A 23,769-nucleotide genomic window follows, 5' to 3' on the forward strand; every position below is an offset into this window, starting at 1 on the left:
CTATGGTTTGGCTTAATATTCCAAATCAAGTACATTTCAGATAAATACATTGAAGTTGAAGCAAACTACCATTTTATCTCGTAGCTTAAAGCAAATGACAGTATCACTGCTCTCATTATCTTGATTTTTGAAATATTACAATTATAGGAGCACTAAATGTTTTAAGCTAGTGTGCACTTTTATTTATTAATAAAGTGTCTGAATTTAATGTAAACATTTTGCAAAATAGTTCTTCACAATTACTCTGGCCACAAGTGGAGATCATCATTCTCATATTTGCACAATGTATTTTGTATTTAGCTGGAGACTAAAATTTCCAAAAGCTGCTGCTATTTCCCTCTAGAAGGCTGTTTGCTGCAGATTAGTGTCAGGACTATTTGTTGTAAAATATATTTAGCAGTAAATTTGTACTTATTGCTGTTTTACCTCCAACTCTTGGCCAACAGTGCAGATCATAGGCTGATGGTAAGAGTTCTAGTTTCAACCAAATTGCTGGCCATAAAGTTTACCATTGAAACATTTCAAACAAAAGGAAATTTGAATAGCAATGATTAAAAGAATTGGCAAAGATAGGAGAGGGGTATTGTTCCAGAATAGGACCATAAACCTTAGAAATCAAGTTAGGCTACTCCAAGATAATTTCAAAAAAGCACTTCACATCCAAGAGGCACTTTCAATTAACATTGCAATTGAAAATTTAAATGTTTGTTCAGGGCACTACATATTAAAGGTTATGGAACAAAGTCCATGAATGGAGTTAAGATACAGATCAACTGTGTTCTAACTGAAGTGGAACAGACTCGAAGTACTGTTTGGCCTATTTTTTAAATTACTTTGATTAAATCTTCAAATAAAACTGCGATGAATAATTTAGGATATTACTGCACTTATAAATACCTAATTAAAATAAAGATTATTCTGAACAACCAACAGCAACCACTTGGGACAGCACTTGGACTCAACCATCCTGGAATCAGTCTGAAGAAGGGTCTCGACCCGAAACATCACCCATTCCTTCTCTCCAGAGATGCTGCATGTCCCGCTGAGTTACTCCAGCATTTTGTGTCTACCAGCTGCTTTTCCAATGTGGTTGAGATAAAATACCAAATTATTTATACTACATGTTGACTATATGCAAGTCATCTTTACACCATTTTGACTGAATGATTCCCAGCATCTTCAGCCACTATATTGCAAAAAGTTAAAAATGTCAAAGTTAATCTTTCAACTTAATTGTATAATAAAAATTAGCTTCCAATGTACAAATTGCATGCTGTTCCAAAGAAATCTGTTTACTTAAGAAAATAGGATTTAACAGTAAAATGTTCTGGGCAAAGTTACACGAAGATCATACAACTTCTTCAGATGTTTACTGTTGTTTTTCCCCCCTATCATTTGCAAAAAGCATTCTTTGAACATATAATATTGGTCGCTATGATTGGCTGACTGGCAGGAGTTCACTTTTATCCAGCACTGGAACTATGTCCAGTTTTGCCATTTGTGGACAAGGATGACAAGACACAAAAGCATGCGTTTCCCATAAATAGCTCTGACTAGCAAAGCATTGCTCACAGTATGCAGATCAAATTCTCTACCAGAGCAACTGTTGGCAATGAGCCAATTCCAGTAACTAACAGCCGACATCCAAGTGTAACCAGAAGTCTTCTCAAAGTTAACACATAAAAGGGATTCTGCATATTCCAGTTTTATTTTTAAAAATTAGGCCGTTTTTGCAAGTCCTCTTAGAATTCCAGAATGTTTTTAGAATTTTCCCATCCCATTTAAATGTTCGAAATTGGATTAAAAAATGTAAATGTCTTGAAACCTGTACAAAATTTTCCAGGGACTTAAATGACCATGTTTATCTGGCCTGGATACTCAATACATTTAAGGAAATAATTCATTATATATTGATTTCAACCAGACAATATTTTATTGAAATGCTAACATCTTAAAGGCAGCAGTTCTCTGGAATCGGTTCTTGCTATCAACTGGCTGATTAGTTAAGGAATTTAAAGCTTGCCAGAAAGCAATCAATATCATATAGAACTTCAATATGATATTTTGAAAATACCAATTTAATACAATTGGAAAATTATTTCTAGTTTTGAAAATTATGGAATTAGTAAAGCACGAAATAAGACTTAAAACATCACCGATATCTATAAAGGAGGATCAGATAGAATGTGGTTGCAATTTCCCATTGGCACCTTTTATCACTGAAAATAAAAACAATGCATCAATCGGCCATAAACCACAAATTTTATTGTAAGCGTGGCCAAATTTCTGATCTCAAAAACAGCGTTCCATTTAAGGCTCCAGTATACAGTAACTGCCATCATGACTAATTTTGCACGTCTGTTTCAATGTTTAAAAAGATTAACACGGTAAACATTGACTCGCATTCTTTTTCAGTAGCGTACATTCCACTGGAAACAAAAGGCAACATAAACAACTCTTTCCTTAAGGTCTGCACAACAGGAATGAAAATACAAGAGTTACAATTCACTGATGATGCAACTACAGAAACTTGGTTGGCATTCCTTTTTTTTTAAAAACAAAAACGTTACAAAAAGTGCTTTTGATGCAAAGTGTAGAACACATGCTGCCATGACAAAGTAATATCAAGGCAGGAGTGGGTTATGAATGCACAAGAGCCTCATGGAACTATGATCAAGTGCAATTTTAACAATTACAGTGGTGAATTGATGGCTACCACCTGACCAGTGGACAATACTCGAGGTTTTCAAAAGTTTATAATTAGTGTTCTAAACTACTCACAAAAACGTTCTCATTCATTGTACAAGGAATGCATGCAACGACAATTATTTTGGCTAGAATGAATGATGTGAAAGCATTCCTTGAGATTCTACATAAAACTACAGGGATCATACAGTCTAAGTGCAGCCGCAGATTGGTTGCTTTAAATTAATGAGATCTCCTTTTGGTGGAAAAAAAACACTAAACTATTCCAACTCTGATCAAATTATAATAGAGCTGCAGAAGTGGAAGCTCCATGGGTCAAGATGGCACTCAATTGTCATTTTGTAAAGATATTCCTTCAAGAGAAACCACCACCACATTGCCTCCCAGTTTTTCTGCGAGTGTAGTACGGTCCTGAATTTCTTCTAATCCATTAACTTGCCATTCATGTTTAATACCTGAAAAATAAAAACAATGTAGTTAATCTGTTGTTAAACCACATCAATTTAAAGGTTTTCAAAGTAAATAAAATGTATAACCTGTAAATTTCTTTTTAATAGCATCCTTTGAGCTAGCGTATATCATCTTGCTTTTAAGGGATGCCACTTCTGGAGCCCTAAATGAATAAAGGCTGAATGTTAATGCCCAATGCACCAATATTGTTTCAATAACTGATAGAATAAATCATTTTGATATTCATGTTTTGCAACATCTACAGACCTCATCTTTAACACATACCAGAATATAAATACCAAATCTTCTTTCTTGGATTCTTTTGTCTCATATGTAGCGTCATACAAAGCATAACGGCAGTCGGTCAAAGGTAGTAACTTAACAAAGGACGCGTAGGGGTCCTGCACAGATTCTCCAATTTCGCCCACCAAAATTTCTCTGGCATCCTCTACAATTATCTGCTTTTTATCATCACTCAGGCAGAATAGCACTGCTTTCTTTCTTTTTTTGACTTCTTCTGGCGATGAGTATTTCCTTACTTTCATGTCATTGAAGACTTTAATAACTTCATCGTGCACTGTTACTCCAGAGGCCTTTATTGCAATAGAAAAGTTAAAAACAAAATAAGTACCGCATATTTTGTAGCCACAGCAAAATTAGCATAGAAATTAGTAATCCTGTGTTTATATTCTTTAAAAACAATTTAGAAAGGAATTTCTCAAAAACACATTTGCCTTTAAGAATTAATATTGACGTGAACTTGAAAGAGAACATTTTTTCACTGATTTTGCGCAAATTAAAGCATCGATGCCACAAGCAGCATCACTTCCAATGATGCAGTGGATTCTGACACAAATTTCAGCAAATTGTGGTATGCGACAGTCGGGGGGAGCCTCTGAGCTGAATGTTGTAACAAAAGAACCCAACCTCGGATGTATCCACTTTTATTTTTAAATGCCCTATACCCTTCATACAGATTATCACGATTCAATCCTAGAAACAGAAAGCCAGGGTGGCCGGGCGACGCACTGATTTAAACAATGACAGTGTATTTTTATATCGAGCGACTCGGGTCATTGTGCTCAATCCCGCCTCGCCCAACCCGGCCTTTGCACCTTTCACGGCTTCAATTCCACCCTCATCCCAGCGGATTTCTTTTTTGTTATACAATTAGAAAAATAAACGATTTCAGATTACCAAACGAAAACTAAAATAGGAAACATTCCTCCAATTCTGGAACTGGGGATTAAAACTGAGGGTGCTACGTCGATTCACAGGAGAGACTGGGGTCCAACCCCCCCCACCCCGCCCGCCGCCCCGGGCTCCGCTCGCCACCACCTTCACACCCGGCAGCATTTTACTGGACTCCATACACAGGGGCAGTGGGGGCGCAGGGGTCCGGGCTCGCCCCGACTTTCACAGCTGCGTCATTTCACCGGCAGCCACTGCTGGAAAGAGACCGGGAACCGGTACCATAGTCCGGTCTCATATTGGACTCCGCCGCCGCTTCCATACCGTGCGGCTTGAATCTGTCCGAACCAAGGCGCCGGCATTTCGGTTCCTTCACCCCACCATGTCCACCCCCCCCCCCCCCCCCCCCACACACAAATCCTTCCCGACCCCTCCCAACCATATCCCCCTCCCCTACGGCCATGTCCGTCCCTCGTCCTCACATCCCCAGCCCAGTTCTTCCACCCGCGACTGCCGACTGACCCACCTTCGATAAAACAAGGTTTTCAGGTGGTACAATAGGGAGTGAAATGGTGATGTTAAAGTGCCGGCCGTTCCCTCTCCCATCCCCAGCCGGGCCGGGCCGGGCCGGCACTAGCCACACACTACACTCGCCGCGGCGACTAAAATTAGGTTAAAATGGCCGCTGAGAGCCGTGGTCGCACTTGTCGGCAACCTCCAGAAGGTCCATCCACACGACCCCGCCGCACGATATCCCTCCAACCAACCCACCCCGGCGAACGTACGGTGGAAATGTGAAGGTGGCCACCCGGGATGGGTAGATGTGGAGGGTGGAGGGCGCCGGGCCGGGCTGGGGCTACCTTACCATAGCGAGTGAGCGGCGACGGTGAGCAGCCACGCACGGGATGGAAGCGGCGGCGCACGATGGACCGTTACTTCAGCTGCAGGCAGAGCGCGGAGGGGGCGGGGGGAGGGCTTGTCGGCTGGGCTGGACCATTCACAGGCGGTTGCGGTGGTGAGGATGAGTTGCCGCCGATAGGAAACAGCGGTGGCACGTCCCCGTCGCCACCGCCGCGGTTACCACATGGTCTGACCGCAGGGCACCTGCTCTCTACCCGAGCGCAGCGGCCGCAGTCACACAAAGCAGAGTATTTGCGCGGAGCAGGTTAATGATAAACGCACAAACTACCCTGGTTGTAAACCAGCATCTGCAGTTCCTCGTTTTTACTGCTTGCGACTTCGTTGAAAAAAAATCCTTGCAAGATTCATGCACCAAGGATTTAGGTCAACAACGATCTTGCTATCCTTCGAAAAAAACATTTGCAAACTGACCTGCTCCCTAATGCACAATCACAGCTTTTTAAATAATCATGCGTGCTGCAAACCGTCATATGGCTGGCTGTATTCGCATTTTTTTGGTCAAAACCAACCTGTTAAATTTTCTTATAATAAAAAAAGCTACATGTTATTCACGAGTCAGTACGTTCAGAAGCCGGATTTTAATACTATGCATGCTGAAATATTAAATTTAGCCCCACCTGATTTCCAGATTACACATTTATTCTGTATGTGTACAACCTTAAAATACAACCGCTTTATGATGCGTATAATGGACATACATATATGTAATAAGTGTAATTACTAATGATAGGCACATGGATGATAGGCACAAAGAATAAATGTTTCATTTTAACATTAAAATGTCCTGCCAATCATAACATTGAGAGATGGGCCTCGACCCGAAACGTCACCTATTCCTTTTCTGCAGAGATGCTGTCTGACCCGCCGAGTTACTCCAGCTTTTTGTCATCTCATATAACATTAAATGGTATTGATTTTGAATATGCGTACATGTATATTTACTATATATGTCTGAGGAAGGGTTTCGGCCCGAAACGTCGCCTATTTCCTTCGCTCCATAGATGCTGCTGCACCCGCTGAGTTTCCCCAGCAATTTTGTGTACCTTCTTGTATATTTACCATGGTAGTCCTTAATGGTGTATTTATTCTAAATACTACACATATTACTGTTATGATTGCTAATGTAGATTTATGGTTAATAAACCCCCTGAAGTTTTGTTTTGAGAAAGTAATTGGTAGCTATGACAAGGAAGAAATCAATAGATATATTTTAAATTCATTACAGTTCAATTAACAGGCAGTTTAATAAACCAAGAAGAAATGATCAAGACGTGGCACAGGATAATGAAGGGGTGAATGAACGTGATTTGAACAGGGGGCAGCAGAATTGGAAGCAAAGTAAGTAACAACTCTAAAAATTCATCGTTTAAAACCCCATCAGAATGCACACAGTATTTGCAACAACATAAATGGATTGATGGCACAAATAGAAATAAATAGGTTAATTTAATAACTACAAAAACAAGGTTGCAGGGTGACCAGGACTGTAGACTCATTATTCCAGAAGAATAAGCAAAAAGGGAAAAAAAGGTGAAGTATCAGTGTTCTGGTGACATGCAGTGAACCGTGATGTGGATTTAGTTTTGGTGAAAATAAGAACTAGTGAGGAAAGGATAACACAGGTGAGATGCCCCAAAATGTTGCCTCATAGGATAAAAAGCATAAAAGGAGAAATACCAAAGGTGCAAAAGAAAGGGTCTACAATTATCACAGGTGATTTTAATCTGCATATTGATTGACAAATCAATCTGACGAGGCTACTGTGGAAGAAGAGTTTGTGGAATGCATCTGGGATTGTTTCTTCGAGCAACACATTAATAAACTTACTCAGGAACAGTTATTTTAGATTTTATCACGTATAATTGGCATTGCTTTATTGTTATCATGTGTAATGAGATTGGTTGGAATAGCTGGACTAGATCATCGCTCCTGAGAGGACCTTTAAGTATATAGTGTATTTGTGGATTTTCAGAAAGCATTTGATAAGATAACAAGTAGAAGGCTAGTGGATTAAATAAGCACTCTCATTATAATGGAAAATGTGTTAAGATTGGAGTAAAGAATGGTTGTCGCGTGGAAAAAAGTCAGAATTAATTATTGTTTTTCAAACTGGAAAAGCATAACAAGTAAAGAGCCCCACATGGCATGGGTAATAATCCTGAGATTGCAATTCTGGAGGTCCTGCTACCTAACTTCCTAACTTCCTAAATTCTCTTTGTCTGACCTCATCTCCCTTCCCATCTATGTCATTGTTACCAATATGAACCTCTTTCTGCTAACCCTCCCTTCCCTAAATGTCCAGTGCCCACTCCGAGACATCCTTGCCCCTGGCACCAGTGAGGCAACACTACACACAACAACCCAGTCTCGACCACAGAAATGCCTGAATGTATGCCTGACAATAGAGTTGCGTAAACTTATCCCTAAACTGCTGTTCAACAGGGTCAGACTTGGTGCAACTGCTGTAGCTGCTGCTGCTACTTCTCCCTAAGAGGCCATCCTCCAAAATTGTAAATTTATTTAAGATAACATTATTTTAACCTGGTAAACATAATTTATTCATCTCCACCATCTCTATAAACACACATTTTCAGATATCACCTATAAGATAGAAGTACCTAAACAAATTATTAAGTAGTAGGTAAGTATAAATTAAATGGTCATAGGGCAAATAACTAAGAAATAGGTTTTAAGATCTTAAATGAACAATGTGAGGGAAATCTAGGACTTGAAAATTGAAGACATGGCTAACAATTCTGAACAAAATTGATAGTGCATCAGATGCCAGAAGTGGAGAAATACAGATAAACAGTTATAGAGATAGAGAAAATAGAGAGAGAGGTCGTAGAGGGATCTAAATGAGAATTTCTAAATCAAGGCTTTTCTCAACCTGGAGCTTGCATAGATCTAAAAGTAGAAGGGCAATGAAGAAATACAACCCAGTAAAAGAGGGAACAACATAGCCAGCAGAAATTCAGGTTCCTGTCAAATAAAATGGGAGATATTGGCCATTTCATCAAGAATGCTCACCATCCAAGTGCTTCTTTTCGCTGCTACCATCAGGCAGGAGTTACAGAAGCCTGAGGTATGCTGGTTTCAGCAATACCTACTTTCATACAACTGTCATGTTCTTTTAGCAATCTGCACAACCTTGGTTCGATCCTGACTACAGAGTTTGTACGTTCTCCCCGTGATTGCGTGGGTTTTCACTGGGTGCCTTCCACACTCCAAAGACGTGCAAGTTTATAGGTTAATTGGCTTCGGCAAAGATTGTAATTTGTCCCTAGTGTGCAGGAGAGTTCTTGTGTGCGGGGATTACTGCTCGGCACGTACTTAGTGGGCCGAAGGGCCTGTTTCCGCGGTGTATCTCTAAACTAAAGTCGACAAAGCTTGTCCACTGTATCTTGCTACATGAGACGACAATAAACCAATACCCCGCTCAACATGGTACAGGATACAAGAACACACAAGTTAGGGAAATGGAGCAGCACATGGATGACCTGTGGACCATCCGAGAAAACAAAAGCTTCCTGGACAGGACTTACAGTTAGGTCATCACTCCGAGAGTACAGGAGGAGCAATGGTTAGAGACAGTAAGAAAGGGGATTAACGCGTGCAGGAGACCTCAGTGGATGTACCTCTTGAAAACAGATACTCTCTTGGGAGCTGTTGGGGCAGACGACACTTCCAGTCTGAGCGGCAGACAGGTCTGTGACTAGAATGCTGGAGGTTCAACCGGAGAGACCGACGTCGGGCAGAGCCATAGTGGTGGGTGATTCCATAGTCAGACGTGCAGACAGGAGATTCTGTTATTTGCACTACCAGTTTATTTATTCATGTGTGTATATATTTATATCATGGTATATAGACACATTTATCTGTTTTGTAGTAAATGCCTACTATTTTCTGTGTGCTTAAGCAAAGCAAGAATTTCATTGTCCTATACAGGGACACATGACAATAAACTCACTTGAACTTGAACTTGAGATTCTGTGGTAACAGGCGAGACTCAAGGATGGTGTGTTGCCTCCCTGGTGCCAGGGTCCAAGATGTCTCAGACCGATTGCAGTACATCTTCAAGAGGGAAGGGAAGCAGCCGGAAGTAGTTGTGCGTGTTGGCACAAACAAAATAGGTAAGAAGAGGAAGGAGGTTCTACAACACGAGTAAAGAGAATTAGGTAGGAGGCTGAAAAACAGGACCTCGATGGTAGTTATTTCTGGTTTGCTTCCAGTACCTCGTGCTAGTGAGGGTTGGAACAGAGAGACAGGGTAGCTGAATGTGTGGCTGAGGAGTTGGTGCAGTGGGCATGGATTTTGTTTTCTCGGCCATTGGAATCTCTTCTGGGGCAGGGGTGACCTGTACAAAAGGGACGGGTTGCACCTTAACTGGAGGGGGACCAACATTCTGGCAGGCAGATTTGCTAGTGCTACAACGTGGGTTTAAACTAAATAGTGGGGGGGTGGGGTCAACAACGTTGAAGTGTAGGTGTGGAGTTAATGGGAAAGAGAGTGCAGGAAAGGTCACGGTCATCTCCAGAAATAGGACAGAAAGTTTAAAAAGGGAGAAGAGAGTTAGGTCGGGAAAAATCGGGATGGTTGTGAGAGGAGTGGTGGTCAACACCGAATTGAAGGTATATTTGAATACATGTAGCACAAGGAACAAAGTGGATGAACTTGTAGCACAGTTGGAAATAGGCAGGTATGATGTTGTGGGAATTACAGAAAAGTGGCTGCTAGATAATCAAAGCTTGGAGCTGAATATTCAGGGTTATACGTCCTATCGGAAGGACAGAAAGGTGGGCAGAGGGGGGTGGGGTAGCTCTGTTGGTTAGGAATGAAATTCAGTCCTTAGCGAGGGGTGACATAGGATCAGAAGATGTAGAATCATTATGGATAGAGCTGAGAAATTATAAGGGTAAAAATACTCTAATGGGAGTTATTTACATGCCCCCAAACAGTAACCAGGATGTAGGGTACAAGTTACATCAGGATACAAAATTGGCATGTAAAAAATGCCATAGTGGTCCTGGGAGATTTCAATATGCAGGTAGACTGGGAAAATCAGGTTGGACCCCAAGAAAGGGAATTTGTAGAGTGCCTCCGAGATAGAATCTTAAAGCAGCTTGTAGTTGAGCCTACTAGGAAAAAGGCAATTCTGGATTTAGTGGATTTCTGGATTTAGTGTTATATAATGAACCGGATTTGATAAGGGAACTTAAGGTAAAGGAACCATTAGGAGATAGCAACCACAACATGATAAGTATTAATCTGCAATTTGAGAGAGTGAAGATGAAATTGGGTGTGTCGGTATGCAGCTGAGCAAAGGGGACTACAGAGGCATGAGGGAGGAGCCGGCCAAAGTTGACTGGAAAAGGACCCTAGCAGGGGTGATGGGGGAACAGCAATGGCAGGAATTTCTGGGAATAATCTGGAAGATGCAGGATCTTTTCATTCCAAAGAGGAATAAAGATTCTAGGGGGAGAAAGAGGCAACTAGCTGACAAGGGATGTCAAGGACAGTATAAAACTAAAAGAGAAGGCGCATAACATAGCAAAGATTAGTGGGAAGCCAGAGGATTGGGAAGCTTTTAAAGAACAACAGGTAACTAAAAAGGCAATACGGGGAGAAAAGATGAAATGCGAAGGTAAGCTAGCCAATAATATAAGAGGATAGCAAGAGTTTCTTCAGTTATATAAAGAGTAAGAAAGAGGCAAGACTGGAAGTTGGACCACTGGAGAATGACAGAGGAGAAGTGATAATGGGCAATAAAGAAATGGCAGTGGAGTTGAATAACATTTTTGTTTCAGTCCTCACACTGGAAGACACCAGTAATGTGCCTGAAATTCAAGAGTCAGGGGGTGCAAGTTAGTGGATTGGCTATTACTAGGGAGAAGGTGCTTGCGAAGCTGAAAGGGTTGAAGGTGGATGTCACCTGGACTGGATGGACTGCACTCTAGGGTTCTGAAAGAGGTGGCTTTAGAGGTTGTGGAGGCATTGACAGTGATATTTCAAGAATCACTAGAGATAGGAGAAGTCCCAGATGATTGAAAAATGCCAATATTACCACACTGCACAAGAAGAGAGCAAAGCAGAATAGTGGAAACTATAGGCCATTTACTCTGACTTTGATGGTTGGTAACATTCTAAAGTCCACTAGACCAAGTGGAACCCGTTGGGCCTTGTTCCCCCAACGCAATATTCCACCATCCACCCATAGCCCCCAACTGCGCAGGCAGGGCTCATTTCCCCTCAAACCTTAGCACTCCCACCGCCTCTTCACCATCCCTCTTCTTTCCCCTCTCCTCCTCCCCCCCCCACTCAACTCTCCCTCCCTCTCCTTTCCCCTACCCTCAGTTACTCCCTCCCTCCATAAACCCTCTCCCCTCCCTACCCCCTCCTCCCCCATTCCTCACCTCTCCCCTATCGCACTCCCCACTAAACACAATGTTTAAACAACATTTCTCCTCCTCCCCTCCCCCCCTCTCCTTACAACAATGTAACAAATCTCTCATTGCACTGGGTGGAACTCTGTTGATGGGCAGTTTATGTAAATGAGATCCCACTGTGACATCACACTGCTAACTGCCAGTGGAACACTGGTGAGGGGCAGTTTGTGTAAATTAGATCCCATTGTGACATCATAGCTGCTAATTGCCAGTGCAGATGAAAGATTTTTTACAAAGTGGGGTTTTGTAAAGTGAATAACTTGTAAAATATAACATAGATCTGAACGAAACTTGATACATGGCACCACAGGACAATGGTGAGTAAGGTGGTCCAAAAATGGTTGCGCTATCTTGTACCGTTTTGGCGTAATTACGTAGAAGTTCACAATAAAATAGTCCGGTCAGCATGGCCTTGTGAAGGGGAGGTCTTGCTTGACAAATGTGCTGGAATTCTTTGAAGAAGTAAATAGCAGGACAGGCAAAGGAGAGTCAATAGATGTTATTTACTTAGATTTTCAGAAAGCCTTTGATAAGGTGCCATACATGAGGCTGCTATGATGAGCCCATGGTATCAAAGGGCAGATACTGTTCACCAACTCCCCCCCCCCCCCTTCCCTGACCTCCCACTCTCTTATACCGAACGGTCTGTTCTCAGCAGAGGCCTCACCTTTGTTCCCCTTCGTCCTCACCTCAATGAGTTCCGTGTCCACCATGATGTGGAGCTCTTCTCTCATCGCCTCCGTATCCACGCATTTTTCCTGGGGAAGGAATCCTCACCCCCTAGTAATGACCGCTCCTTCCGTCTCCAATGGATCCCCTCATCTTGGACTCCCCCTCATGGCCATCTACCTGCCTTAGACCATTTCATTTTAATCTGCCGGCGGGACATCAACCGCCTCAATTTTTCCACTCTCCTTTCTCACTCGAACCTCTCCCCCCCCACTGAACGTACAGACCTCCTCTGGAACAACCCCGACTGGGAGATCAAACCTGCCGACAAGGGAGGTGCCATGGTAGTCTGGCGCGCTGACCTCTACCCGTCTGAGGCCAGGCGCCTCAGACACCTCCTCCTACTTATCCTTGGACCATGACCCCACAGACGAGCACCAGGCCATTATCTCAAACACCATCACTGGTTTCATCGCTTCTGGCTCTGTGTCCTCCCAAGCCTTCAACCTCATCGTTCCCCAGCCCCACACGGCCCGATTTTACTCCAAAATCCACAAACCTGACTGTCCTGGCAGACCCATTGTTTCTGCTTGTTATTGTCCCTCCGAGCTTATTTCCACATACCTCGACTCCATCCTATCCCCCTAGTCAAATCCCTCCCTACCTATGTCCAAGACACCTCACACGCTCTTCGTCTCCTCCATGACTTCTGTTTTCCAGGCCCCCACTCCCTCATCTTCACCATGGATGTCCAGTCACTCTACACCTCCATCCCCCACCAGGATAGAGGGGAAATGAGCCCTGCCTGCGCAGTTGGGGGCTATGGGTGAGTGGTGGAATATTGCGTTGGGGGAACAGGGCCCAACGGGTTCCACTTGGTCTAGTGGACTTTAGAATGTTACCAACCATCAAAGTCAGAGTAAATGGCCTATAGTTTCCACTATTCTGCTTTGCTCTCTTCTTGTGCAGTGTGGTAATATTGGCATTTTTCAATCATCTTGGACTTCTCCTATCTCTAGTGATTCTTGAAATATCACTGTCAATTCCTGTCTGTCAACCAATTTTCGATCCATGTCAACACCCTACCCCCAATACCATGTGCTCTAATTTTAGTCACCAGTCTCCCGTGCGGGATCGTATCGAAGGCTTTCTGAAAGCCTAGATACACTACATCCACTGGCTCCCCTTCATCCATTTTACTTGTCATATCCTCAAAAAATTCCAGAAGATGTCAAGCATGATTTTCCTTTCATAAATCCATGCTGACTTGGACTAATCCTTTTACTGCTATCCAAATGCTCCATTATTACCTCTTTAATAATTGACCAGCACCTTTCCCACCACCGAAGTCAGGCTAATTCCCCATTTTCTCTCTCGCTCCTTTCTTGAAAAGTGGGATAATATTAGCTATCCTCCAGTCCACAGGAACTGATCCTGAATCTATTGAACATTGGAAAATGATCACCATTGCGTCCACTATTTCTAGAGCCACCTCCCTGAGGACCCTGGGATGCAGACCATCAGGGGATTTATCATCCTTCAGCACCATTAGCCTACCCAATACTATTTCTCGCCTAATGAAAATTTATTTCAGTTCCTCTACCCCTTTAGATCCTCTGTCCTCCAGTACTTCTGGGAGTTTGTGTCTTCCTTAGAGAAGACTGATCCGAAGTATCTGTTCAACTCTTCTGCCATTTCCTTGTTCCCCATAATAATTTCACCCGTATCTGCCTTCAAGCGACCCACATTTGACTTTGCTATTCTTTTTCCCTTAACATATCTAAAGAAGCTTTTACTGTCCTTCTTTATATTCCTGGACAGCTTCCCCTCGTCCTTCATCTTTTCAGCCCGTATTGCCCGTTTTGTTTCCTTCTGTTGTCCTATGAAAGTTTCCCAATCCTCTGGCTTCCGGCTACTCTTGTATTATACATCTTTTCTTTTTGGTTTATTCTATCCCTAACTTATTTTGTCAGCCACGGTTGCCTCCTACTACCCTTAGAATCTTTCTTCCTTTTTGGAATGAAATGATCCTGCGTCTTCCGGATTATGCCCAGAAATTCCTGCCATTGCTGTTCCACCATCGTTCCTGCTAGGATCCCTTTCCAGTCTATCTTGGCCTGGGAGGAGGCCAGCTCCCCTCTCATGCCTTCATAGTCCCCTTTGTTCAACTGCATCACTGACACTTCCGATTTAACCTTCTCCTTCTCAAATTGCAGATTAAAACTAATCATATTATGATCACTACCTCCAAGCGGTTCCTTTACCTCGAGTTCTCTTATCAAATCTGGTTCATTGGACAATGCTAAATCCAGAATTGGCTTTTCTCTGGTCGGCTCCAATACAATCTGCTCTAAGAATCCATCTCGGAGGCACCAACAAACTCTCTTTCTTGGGGTCCTGAACCAACCTGATTTTCCCAGTCTACCTGCATATTGAAATCCCCCATCACCACAGTGGCATTACCTTTATTACATGCCAGTTTTAACTCCGGCTGCAACTTACACCCTATATTCGGGCTACTATTTGGGGGTATGTAGATAACACCAATTAGTGTCTTCTTGCCTTTACAATTCCTCAACTCAATCCACAGTGACTCTACCTCGTCAGTCCCTATGTCTTCCCTCGCAAGGGTCTGAATTCCCCCCCTCCTCTGCCCACCTGCCTGTCCTTTCTATAGGATGTATAACCCTGAATATTAAGTTCCCAGGCCCGATCCTCCTGCAGCCACGTCTCAGTAATCCCCACAATGTCATATCCACCAACCTCTAACTGAGCCTCAAGCTCATCTACTTTACTTCTTATACTTCGCGCATTCATATACAATATTTTAAATTCCTTACGCATCTCACCTTTCACATCGATCCCTATTACACTTGGCCATACTCTCCTATCCCTTTGTGAGCTTCCTTCCCCGTTAATTCTGGGGTAATTAACTATCCCTTTACTCTCTTTAACTCCATCCTCGACTATCCCATTTGACACCCCCCCCTATTTAGTTTAAAACCACCTGCGTAGCAGTGGCAAACCTGCCTGCCAGAATGCCGGTCCCCCACCTGTTAAGGTGCAATTTGTCCCTTTTGTACAGTTCCCCCATACTCCAAAACAGATCCCAGTGGTCTAAGAATCTAAATCCCTACCCCCTGCGCCAGTTCCTCAGCCACACATTCAGGTCCCCTGTTCCTGCTCTCGCCAGCACGAGGAACTGGAAGCAAACCGGAGATAACCATCCTGGAGGTCCTGCCTTTTAGCACTTTTCCGAGCACTCTAAAGTCACGCTTCAGAATATTCATCCCCTTCTTTCCGACATCGTTTGTGCCAACATGCACTACCACTTCCGGCTGTTCACCTTCGACCTTGAGGATTTTCTGCACTCTGTCCGTGACATCCTGGATCCTGGCACCATCCTCGAATCCCGTCTGTTGCCGCAGATACCCCTGTCCGTACCTCTCACAATGGAGTCTCCAACTACCACGGCGTTGCCTGACGTCGGCCTCTTTGGTTTTGGCTCAACAGCACTCAGTGTGATAACGTCTTCTGTCTCGACAGCTTCTAAGTGGGTGAACCTGTTCACAAGAGGTACAACACCCGGGGACCTTTGCATTCCATGTTTCCTTCCCTTTCTCACCGTCACCCACCTTCTCTCTTCCATATCCTTAGGTGTAACAATCTTACTGTAGGACTTGTCGAAGAACAACTCAGTTTCTCGGACAAACCTGAGGTCATCCACTTGCTTCTCCAGTTCCCCAACACAGTCCTTCAGGAGCTGTACCTGGATGCACTTCTCACATTTGTGGCAGCCAGAGGCACCAGAGGTGTCCTTGACCTCCCACATACTGCAAGCATCACACTGAATCAGCTTGCTTGACATCTTCTTTCGTCTCTCCCTCTCCAGCGTTTGGTGTGGCGTCCTCCCTCAGCCTCCTCGCTGAAGACTCGCAGCAAAAGAGTCACACTTCTCTCACTGCCTCTCTCTTAGAGCAGCCTTGCTTATATTGACCGATAAATTACCTAATTTACCAATTTGCAAACCAAATTCCTCAGTTTTAAACTGTTTTTCGCCTGTGACTTACTAACTTTTCACACGGGCTTCTCTTTGTCGTTGCTTGTCCAAGATCCACGTAAGCTCTGGGCTAACTCTGGCTGCTTTTTGGTGCTCTTTTTAAACTGCTTTCCCCCTCCAACTCACCTTTCCCAAGGGATTCAGCCAATCAGCTCTTCTCCCTGCTTCTCTTTGTTGCTGCTTGTCCAAGATCCACGTAAGCTCTGGGCAATCCTCTGGGCAACTCCTTGGTTAATTCGTCCCTTCTCACTCAAACCACCCCGTCCCCTGGTACTTTCTCTTGCAACTGCAGGAAACACTTGTCCCTTTACCTCCCCCATCCAAGGACCCAAGCAGTCTTTCCAGGTGAGGCAGAGATTCACTTGCATCTCCTCCAACCTCATCTATTGCATCCGCTGTTCTAAGTGTCAACTGCTCCACATCGGTGAGACCAAGCGCAGGCTTGGCGATCGCTTCGGCCAACACCTCCGCACAGTTCGCATTAACCAACCTGATCTCCCGGTAGCTCAGCACTTCAACTCCCCCTTCCATTCCGAATCAGACCTTACTGCCCTGGGCCTCCTCCATGGCCAGAGTGAGTTGGAGGAGCAAATTGGAGGAGCAGCACCTCATATTTCGCTTGGATACTTTACACCCCAGCGGTATGAACATTGACTTCTCCAATTTCAGGTAGTCCTTGCTTTCTCCCTCCTTCCCCTCCCCAGCTCCCCCACAGCCTACTGTCTCGACCTCTTTCTTTCTTCTTCAGTCTGAAGAAGGGTCTTGACCCGAAACGTCACCTATTCCTTCGCTCCATAGATACTGCCTCACCCGTTGAGTTTCTCCAGCAATTTTGTCTCCCTTTGATTTTTCTAGCATCTGCAGTTCTTTCTTAAGCATGGATAGCAGGTTGGCTGGATGGCAGAAGACAAAGAGTGGCAATAAAGGGGGCTTTTTCTGGTTGGCTGCCATGGACTAGCGGAGTTCCGCAGTGGTCAGTACTGGGGCCACTACTCTTCACGTTGTCTATTAATAATTTGGATGATGGGATTGAAGGCTTTGTGGCCAAGTTTGCGGATACAAAAATAGGTGGATGGGGAGGTTCTGTATAGAAAGCAGGAACTCTGCAGGACTTGGTCAAATTGGGAGGGTGGGCGGAGAAGTGTCAGATGGAATATAGTGTAGCCAAGTGTGAAGTCATGCATTTTGGTAGTAGGAATAAAGATAGACTATTTTCTGCATGGGGAGAGAATCCAGAAATTGGAGGTGCAAAGGGACTTGGGAGTGCTGGTGCAGGATTCCCTAAAGTTAATCTGCAAGTCAAATCGGTAGTAAAGAAAGCAAACTCAATGCTAACATTTATTTCAAGAGGGCTTGTATACAAAAACAGGGATGTAATGCTGAGGCTTTATAATGTGCTGCTAAGGCAGCATTTGGAATATTGTGTACAATTTTGGGCACCATATCTGAGGAAGGATGTGCTGGCTCTGGAGAGGGTCCAGAGGAAGTTTACAAGAATGATCCCAGGAATGAGTAGGTTAACTTACGATGAGTGTTCGTCGGCACTTGGCCTGTACTCGTTGGTGTTTAGAAAAATGAGGGGGGGACCTCATTGAAACGTACAGAATAGTGAAAAGCTTGGATAGAGTAGTTGTGGAGAGGATGTTTCCACTAGAGGGGAGACTCTAGGACTAGAGGTCATAGAATTAAAGGACATTATTTTAGGAAAGAGATGAGAAATGTTGAATTTGTGGAATTGTTTGCTACAGAAGGCTGTGGAGGCCAAGTCAGTGGATATTTTTAAGGCGGAGATAGATTCTTGACTAGTACAGGTGTCAGAGGTTATGGGGAGAGGGCAGGAGAATGGGGTTAGACAGGAGAGATAGATCAGCCACAGCTGAATGGCGGAGTAGACTTGATAGGCTGAATGGCCAAATTCTACTCCGATCACTTATGACCTTATGACACTCTTGCCAACATACATTGCTTGCAAGCAGCAAAAGAATGCAGGGCATTGGAGTGGTGGGAGGCAACATTATTACTCTTGGTCCAGAATGATGCCCAACATTCTATCTTTCCACCCGAAGTGAAAGCCAGAGCTTCTGGGCTCTAAAATACCACATTGCACGTGATCTTCCAGGATTTCGTTGCTTCAGGTGTGATAGAATTGGAGGGGCAAGAGGTGGAGGTGTTGCATTGCTTGTCAGGGAAGATATTACAGCAGTGCTTTGGCAGGATAGATTGGAGGGCTCGTCTAGGGAGGCTATTTGGGTGGAACTGAGAAGTGGGAAAGGTGTAGCTACACTTATAGGGAGAATTGGAAGAGCAAATATGTAAGGAGATAGCAGATATCAGTAGTAAGCACAAGGAAGTGATTGTGGGAGATTTCAATTTTCCACACATAGACTGGGAAACACATTCTGTAAATGGGCTGGATGGTTTGGAGTTTGTAAAATGTCTGCAGGATAGTTTTTTGCAGCAATACATAGAGGTACCTACTAGAGAAGGGGCAGTGCTGGACCTCCTGTTAGGAAATGAGACAGGTCAGGTGGCGGAGGTATGCGTTGGGGAGCACTTCGGGTCAGTGATCACAATACCATTAGTTTCAATATAATTATGGAGATGGTCAGAACTGGATCTAGGGTTGAGATTTTTGATTGGAGAAAGGCTAACTTTGATGAGATGCGAAATGATTTAAAAGGAGTGATTTGGGACATTTTGTTTTATGGGAAGGATGTAGAAGAGAAATGGAGGACATTTAAAGGGGAAATTTTAAGAGTACAGAATCTTTATGTCCCTGTTCGGTTGAAAGGAAATAGTAAAAATTGGAAAGAACCCTGGTTTTCAAGGGAAATTGGACACTTGGTTCAGAAAAAGAGAGAGATCTACAATAATTATAGGCAGCATGGAGTGAATGAGGTGCTTGAGGAGTATAAAGAATGTAAAAAGAATCTTAAGAAAGAAATTAGAAAAGCTAAAAGAAGATATGAGGTTGCTTTGGCAAGTAAGGTGAAAGTAAATCCAAAGGGTTTCTACAGCTATATTAATAGCAAAAGGATAACGAGGGATAAAATTGGTCCATTAGAGAGACAGAGTGGACAGCTATCTGCAGAGCCAAAAGAGATGGGGGAGATATTGAACAATTTCTTTTCTTCGGTATTCACCAAGGAGAAGGATATTGAATTATGTGTGGTAAGGGAAACAAGTAGAGTAGCTATGGATACTATGAGATTCAAAGAAAAAGAAGTACTGGCACTTTTGAAAAATATAAAAGTCGATAAGTCTCCAGGTCCTGACAGGATATTCCCTCGGACATTGAGGGAAGTTAGTGTAGAAATAGCAGGGGCTATGACAGAAATATTTCAAATGTCATTAGAAACGGGAATAGTGCCCGAGGATTGGCGTACTGCGCATGTTGTTCCATTGTTTAAAAAGGGTTCTAAGAGTAAACCTAGCAATTATAGACCCGTTAGTTTGACTTCAGTGGTGGGCAAATTAATGGAAAAGATACTTAGAGATAATATATATAAGCATCTGGATAAACAGGGTCTGATTAGGAACAGTCAACATGGATTTGTGCCTGGAAGGTCACGTTTGACAAATCTTCTTGAATTTTTTTGAAGAGGTTACTAGGGAAATTGATGAGGGTAAAGCAGTGGATGTTGTCTATATGGACTTTAGTAAGGCCTTTGACAAGGTTCCACATGGAAGGTTTGTTAAGAAGGTTAAATTGTGGGGTATAAATGCAGGAGTAGCAAGATGGATCCAACAGTGGCTGAATGGGAGACGCCAGAGAGTAATGGTGGATGGCTGTTTGTCAGGTTGGAGGCAGGTGACTAGTGGGGTGCCTCAGGGATCTGTGTTGGGTCCACTGTTGTTTGTCATGTACATCAATGATCTGGATGAAGGTGTGGTAAATTGGATTAGTAAGTATGCAGATGATACTAAGATAGGTGGTGTTGTGGATAATTAAGTAGATTTCCAAAGTCTACAGAGAGATTTAGGCCATTTGGAAGAATGGGCTGAAAGATGGCAGACGGAGTTTAATGCTGATAAGTGTGAGGTGCTACATCTTGGGAGGACAAATCAAAATAGGACGTACATGGTAAATGGTAGCGAATTGAGGAATGCAGTTGAACAGAGAGATCTAGGAATAACTGTGCATAGTTCCCTGAAGGTGGAATCTCATGTAGATAGGGTGGTAAAGAAAGCTTTTGGTGTGCTAGCCTTTCTAAATCAGAGCATTGAGTATAGAAGTTGGGATGTAATGTTAAAATTGTACAAGGCATTGGTGAGACCAATTCTGGAGTATGGTGTACAATTTTGGTCACCCAATTATAGGAAGGATGTCAACAAAATAGAGAGTACAGAGGAGAGTTACTAGAATGTTGCCTGGGTTTCAGCAACTAAGTTACAGAGAAAGGTTGAATAAGTTAGGTCTTTATTCTCTGGAGCGCAGAAGGTTAAGGGGGGACTTGATAGAGGTCTTTAAAATGATGAGAGGGTTAGACAGAGTTGACGTGGACAAGCTTTTCCCATTGAGAGTAGGGAAGATTCAAACAAGAGGACATGACTTCAGAATTAAGGGACAGAAGTTTAGGGGTAACATGAGGGGGAACGTCTTTACTCAGAGTGGTAGCTGTGTGGAATGAGCTTCCAGTGGAAGTGGTGGAGGCAGGTTCGATTTTATCATTTAAAAATAAATTGGATAGGTATATGGATGGGAAAGGAATGGAGGGTTATGGTCTGAGTGCAGGTAGATGGGACTAGGGGGAAATAATTGTTCGGCACGGACTTGTAGGGCCGAGATGGCCTGTTTCCGTGCTGTAATTGTTATATGGTTATATGGATATCTTAGTACATGCAGTTTTCCCATAGCTGCAATTACTTTTTGGGGCTGTGCAGGACAGATCCTGCTTCAGGAATGCCTGTACACTGCTGTCAAAGATTTTCAAATGTATTTTAAATTAATATGGTAAACATTTTTATATGTTCATATTTTTTAAATAATTCATTTATTTCAAACAATTTTACTTTGTTATTCATTGAAAATAATTCACTTTTAAAAATCAAGACTGGTAACCTTACTCCAGGTAAGGTTTGAGTTCACCTGCAGTGCTGTACATAAAGTGTGTCCCACCTCAATAAGCTTTTTCTTTTCACTATACTCTGATCATCCAGCAACGGAGAAGGATGCCTGATGTGGCAGCACCTTGATCTCAATTTCTGTGTTTCAATATGCAGGCAGAGGTTACGGATGTGCTTAGGGGATGGTTTATCACAGATGGTTCTATGGAACTGTCTGACCACCGCCTCCATTGCCAGAGTGAGGTCACACGTAAACTGGATGAATAGCAACTCATATTCCGCTTGTGTTGCTGATAACTTCATGGTATGAACATTTAATTCTTCAATTTTACGTAATGAACCTACCAAGAACCCCCTTTTTTCCTTCATGACCCTCATCCCTGCACCCAATGTGGACTCGTGCCCATTTTTTCCCTTACCTCTATGTTCCTTCCCCTAGCGTCACAATTTGCACCCATCCTATCCTTATCTCAAACCTTCTGTATTTTCATCTCTGGCCTTTGTCCAACCATCTATCAAAATCTCCCCATACATGTATTCACCTGTCACTCACCAAGATTTGCCCTGCCCTCCTCTCTTCCATCTTTCTACCCTCCAACCACAATCATTCTGAAGAAGGGTCCCAACCCAAAACATCACTTATCACATTCTCCAGGGATGTTGGCTGACCCACTGAGTTACTCCAGCACTTTGTATCTTTGTCAGAGATATGTGTCCAGGTTAGTATAGTGGAAGCATTCTCAAATACCGAAGGCCTAATAGAATAATGAATTTGCCAAGACACAATTTCCCAGTGCTCTGCGACTCAAAGGATTTTTAGTTAATATGTAACCCTAATTGTCATGCATTCCAATATGGAAACCATTGCTTTAAGTAAACAGAAGGTTAATGAGCAGTTTGCCATGTCTTTCATGATACAAGATTGTTCAGATGTATGGGACAAAATCTTTAAGACCAATACAAATTACACTCAAAATATAGGGAATGTTAACATATTGTTTATATTACTGGAACTAATTTAGTAATCTAATCAGGCACCCTAATGGCCCAGAAAATGCTCAAAGTCAAATCGTACAGCAGGTGGGAAATAAAAGCATTTAATCTGGAAAATGACAGCAAAATTAATGAATTACTTACTGCAGAAATTTATTATTCACCAATTATGTATTGGGGGACAAGATTTAGCATCTGTTTTCACTCTCCGAGATGGTTAAACACCAGTTTTACCATATTGCCATAAGTAGTGCAATGTGGCTTCTTTGGGAAATGAAGGGAAGACTGAACAAATGATGTATTTATCACTGGCAAGTGTAATGGGCCTGTCTCACTAAGGCAATTTTTCAGTGGACTGCCGCCGACTGTCAAGTTGCCGGCACTCGCCTGAAAAACCGGGAACTGGAACGGCAACTGTCAGAGTGGAAAACACACACCGCAAAGGCGGGAGCCAGGACAAGCGGAGGGAGCGCTGTCTGAAATTAACACGGTGTAAAGCCAAGATGATACAGACACACACCGCGATGAACAGGAAGGTTAAGACGGTTAGCACAGTATACGGTAAGTCCTTTAAAAGAGGGGTGGAGAAACTTTTAATAAGCCAGACAACTTTTAATAAGCCAGAGATACACAGCGGTGAAGTTCGGCAGGCAGTCGGTTATCCTTGGTTCTGAAAACTCGTTTTTTTCCTCCAATGAGCCAATGAAAATGACCGGTCAGCAAAGGCGATTAATTAAAAATACCTACGACTACCTATAATGACATGGCGACCCCACTACAACTGCACCTACGACTACAGGATTATCGATTTTCTCCATGGCGACCAAACATGTTGAAATATTTGCGGCGACCATACTGAGGCCGCAACTAGTTCCCATAATGCGGGAACTTCCCGCGACCATGAAGGAGACTCACCAGAGACCACCAGCGAACATGCGGCGAGCGCAGTCTCCTGCACTCGCCTAAAAAGTCGCCTAAGTGGGACAGGCCCATAAGGAAGGAAGTCATGAGAAACATGTTTATCTGGAATATAGAACTGTATCCCTGAAGAGCTGCAGTGGAGTTCAGTTGGTTGAATGGCTGCTGCAAACAGAATGCCACCATATACAAGATAAAAAAACCCAACTGCTGCTACCAGACGAAAGGAACATTTATGTTTGTCAGTGTGGGAGCCCAGCAATTTGTCTACTGGGATAGGATGTACACCACCAGGCTTAATGGGGTTCCCCCCCCCCAGAGAAAAATTATGGAAATTGGAAGACCTCC

The 23,769-nt window shown here is 43.2% G+C and overlaps 1 protein-coding gene across 3 annotated transcripts; it reads right to left on the reverse strand.

Moving 5' to 3' along the window:
- Window positions 1-1,910: 1,910 nt before the first annotated feature.
- Window positions 1,911-5,487, reverse strand: cfl2 (cofilin 2). Of its 3 annotated transcripts, none has more exons than XM_033027114.1 (4): window positions 5,213-5,487; window positions 3,442-3,749; window positions 3,243-3,319; window positions 1,911-3,161 (listed from the first exon to the last, which is right to left on the reverse strand). In XM_033027114.1, exons 1-4 carry the CDS (start codon window positions 5,213-5,215, stop codon window positions 3,034-3,036), a joined length of 516 nt encoding a protein of 171 aa, XP_032883005.1. In that variant the 5' UTR covers window positions 5,216-5,487; the 3' UTR covers window positions 1,911-3,033. The 3 variants fall into 3 exon arrangements, with proteins under 3 accessions (XP_032883005.1, XP_032883006.1, XP_032883007.1); XM_033027115.1 differs by lacking the exon at window positions 5,213-5,487 and adding an exon at window positions 4,874-4,974; XM_033027116.1 differs by lacking the exon at window positions 5,213-5,487 and adding an exon at window positions 4,672-4,691.
- Window positions 5,488-23,769: the final 18,282 nt, after the last annotated feature.

The sequence above is a fragment of the Amblyraja radiata genome, chromosome 9 (genome assembly GCF_010909765.2).
Source record: "Amblyraja radiata isolate CabotCenter1 chromosome 9, sAmbRad1.1.pri, whole genome shotgun sequence".
Taxonomy (NCBI): domain Eukaryota; kingdom Metazoa; phylum Chordata; class Chondrichthyes; order Rajiformes; family Rajidae; genus Amblyraja; species Amblyraja radiata.

Coding starts and splice junctions, on each gene's coding strand:
- cfl2 (XM_033027114.1), bottom strand. Junction 3,320..3,441: donor GATTTGGTATTTATATTCTG/GTATGTGTTAAA, acceptor TTATTCATTTAG/GGCTCCAGAAGTGGCATCCC. Junction 3,162..3,242: donor TATTAAAAAGAAATTTACAG/GTTATACATTTT, acceptor TTTATTTTTCAG/GTATTAAACATGAATGGCAA.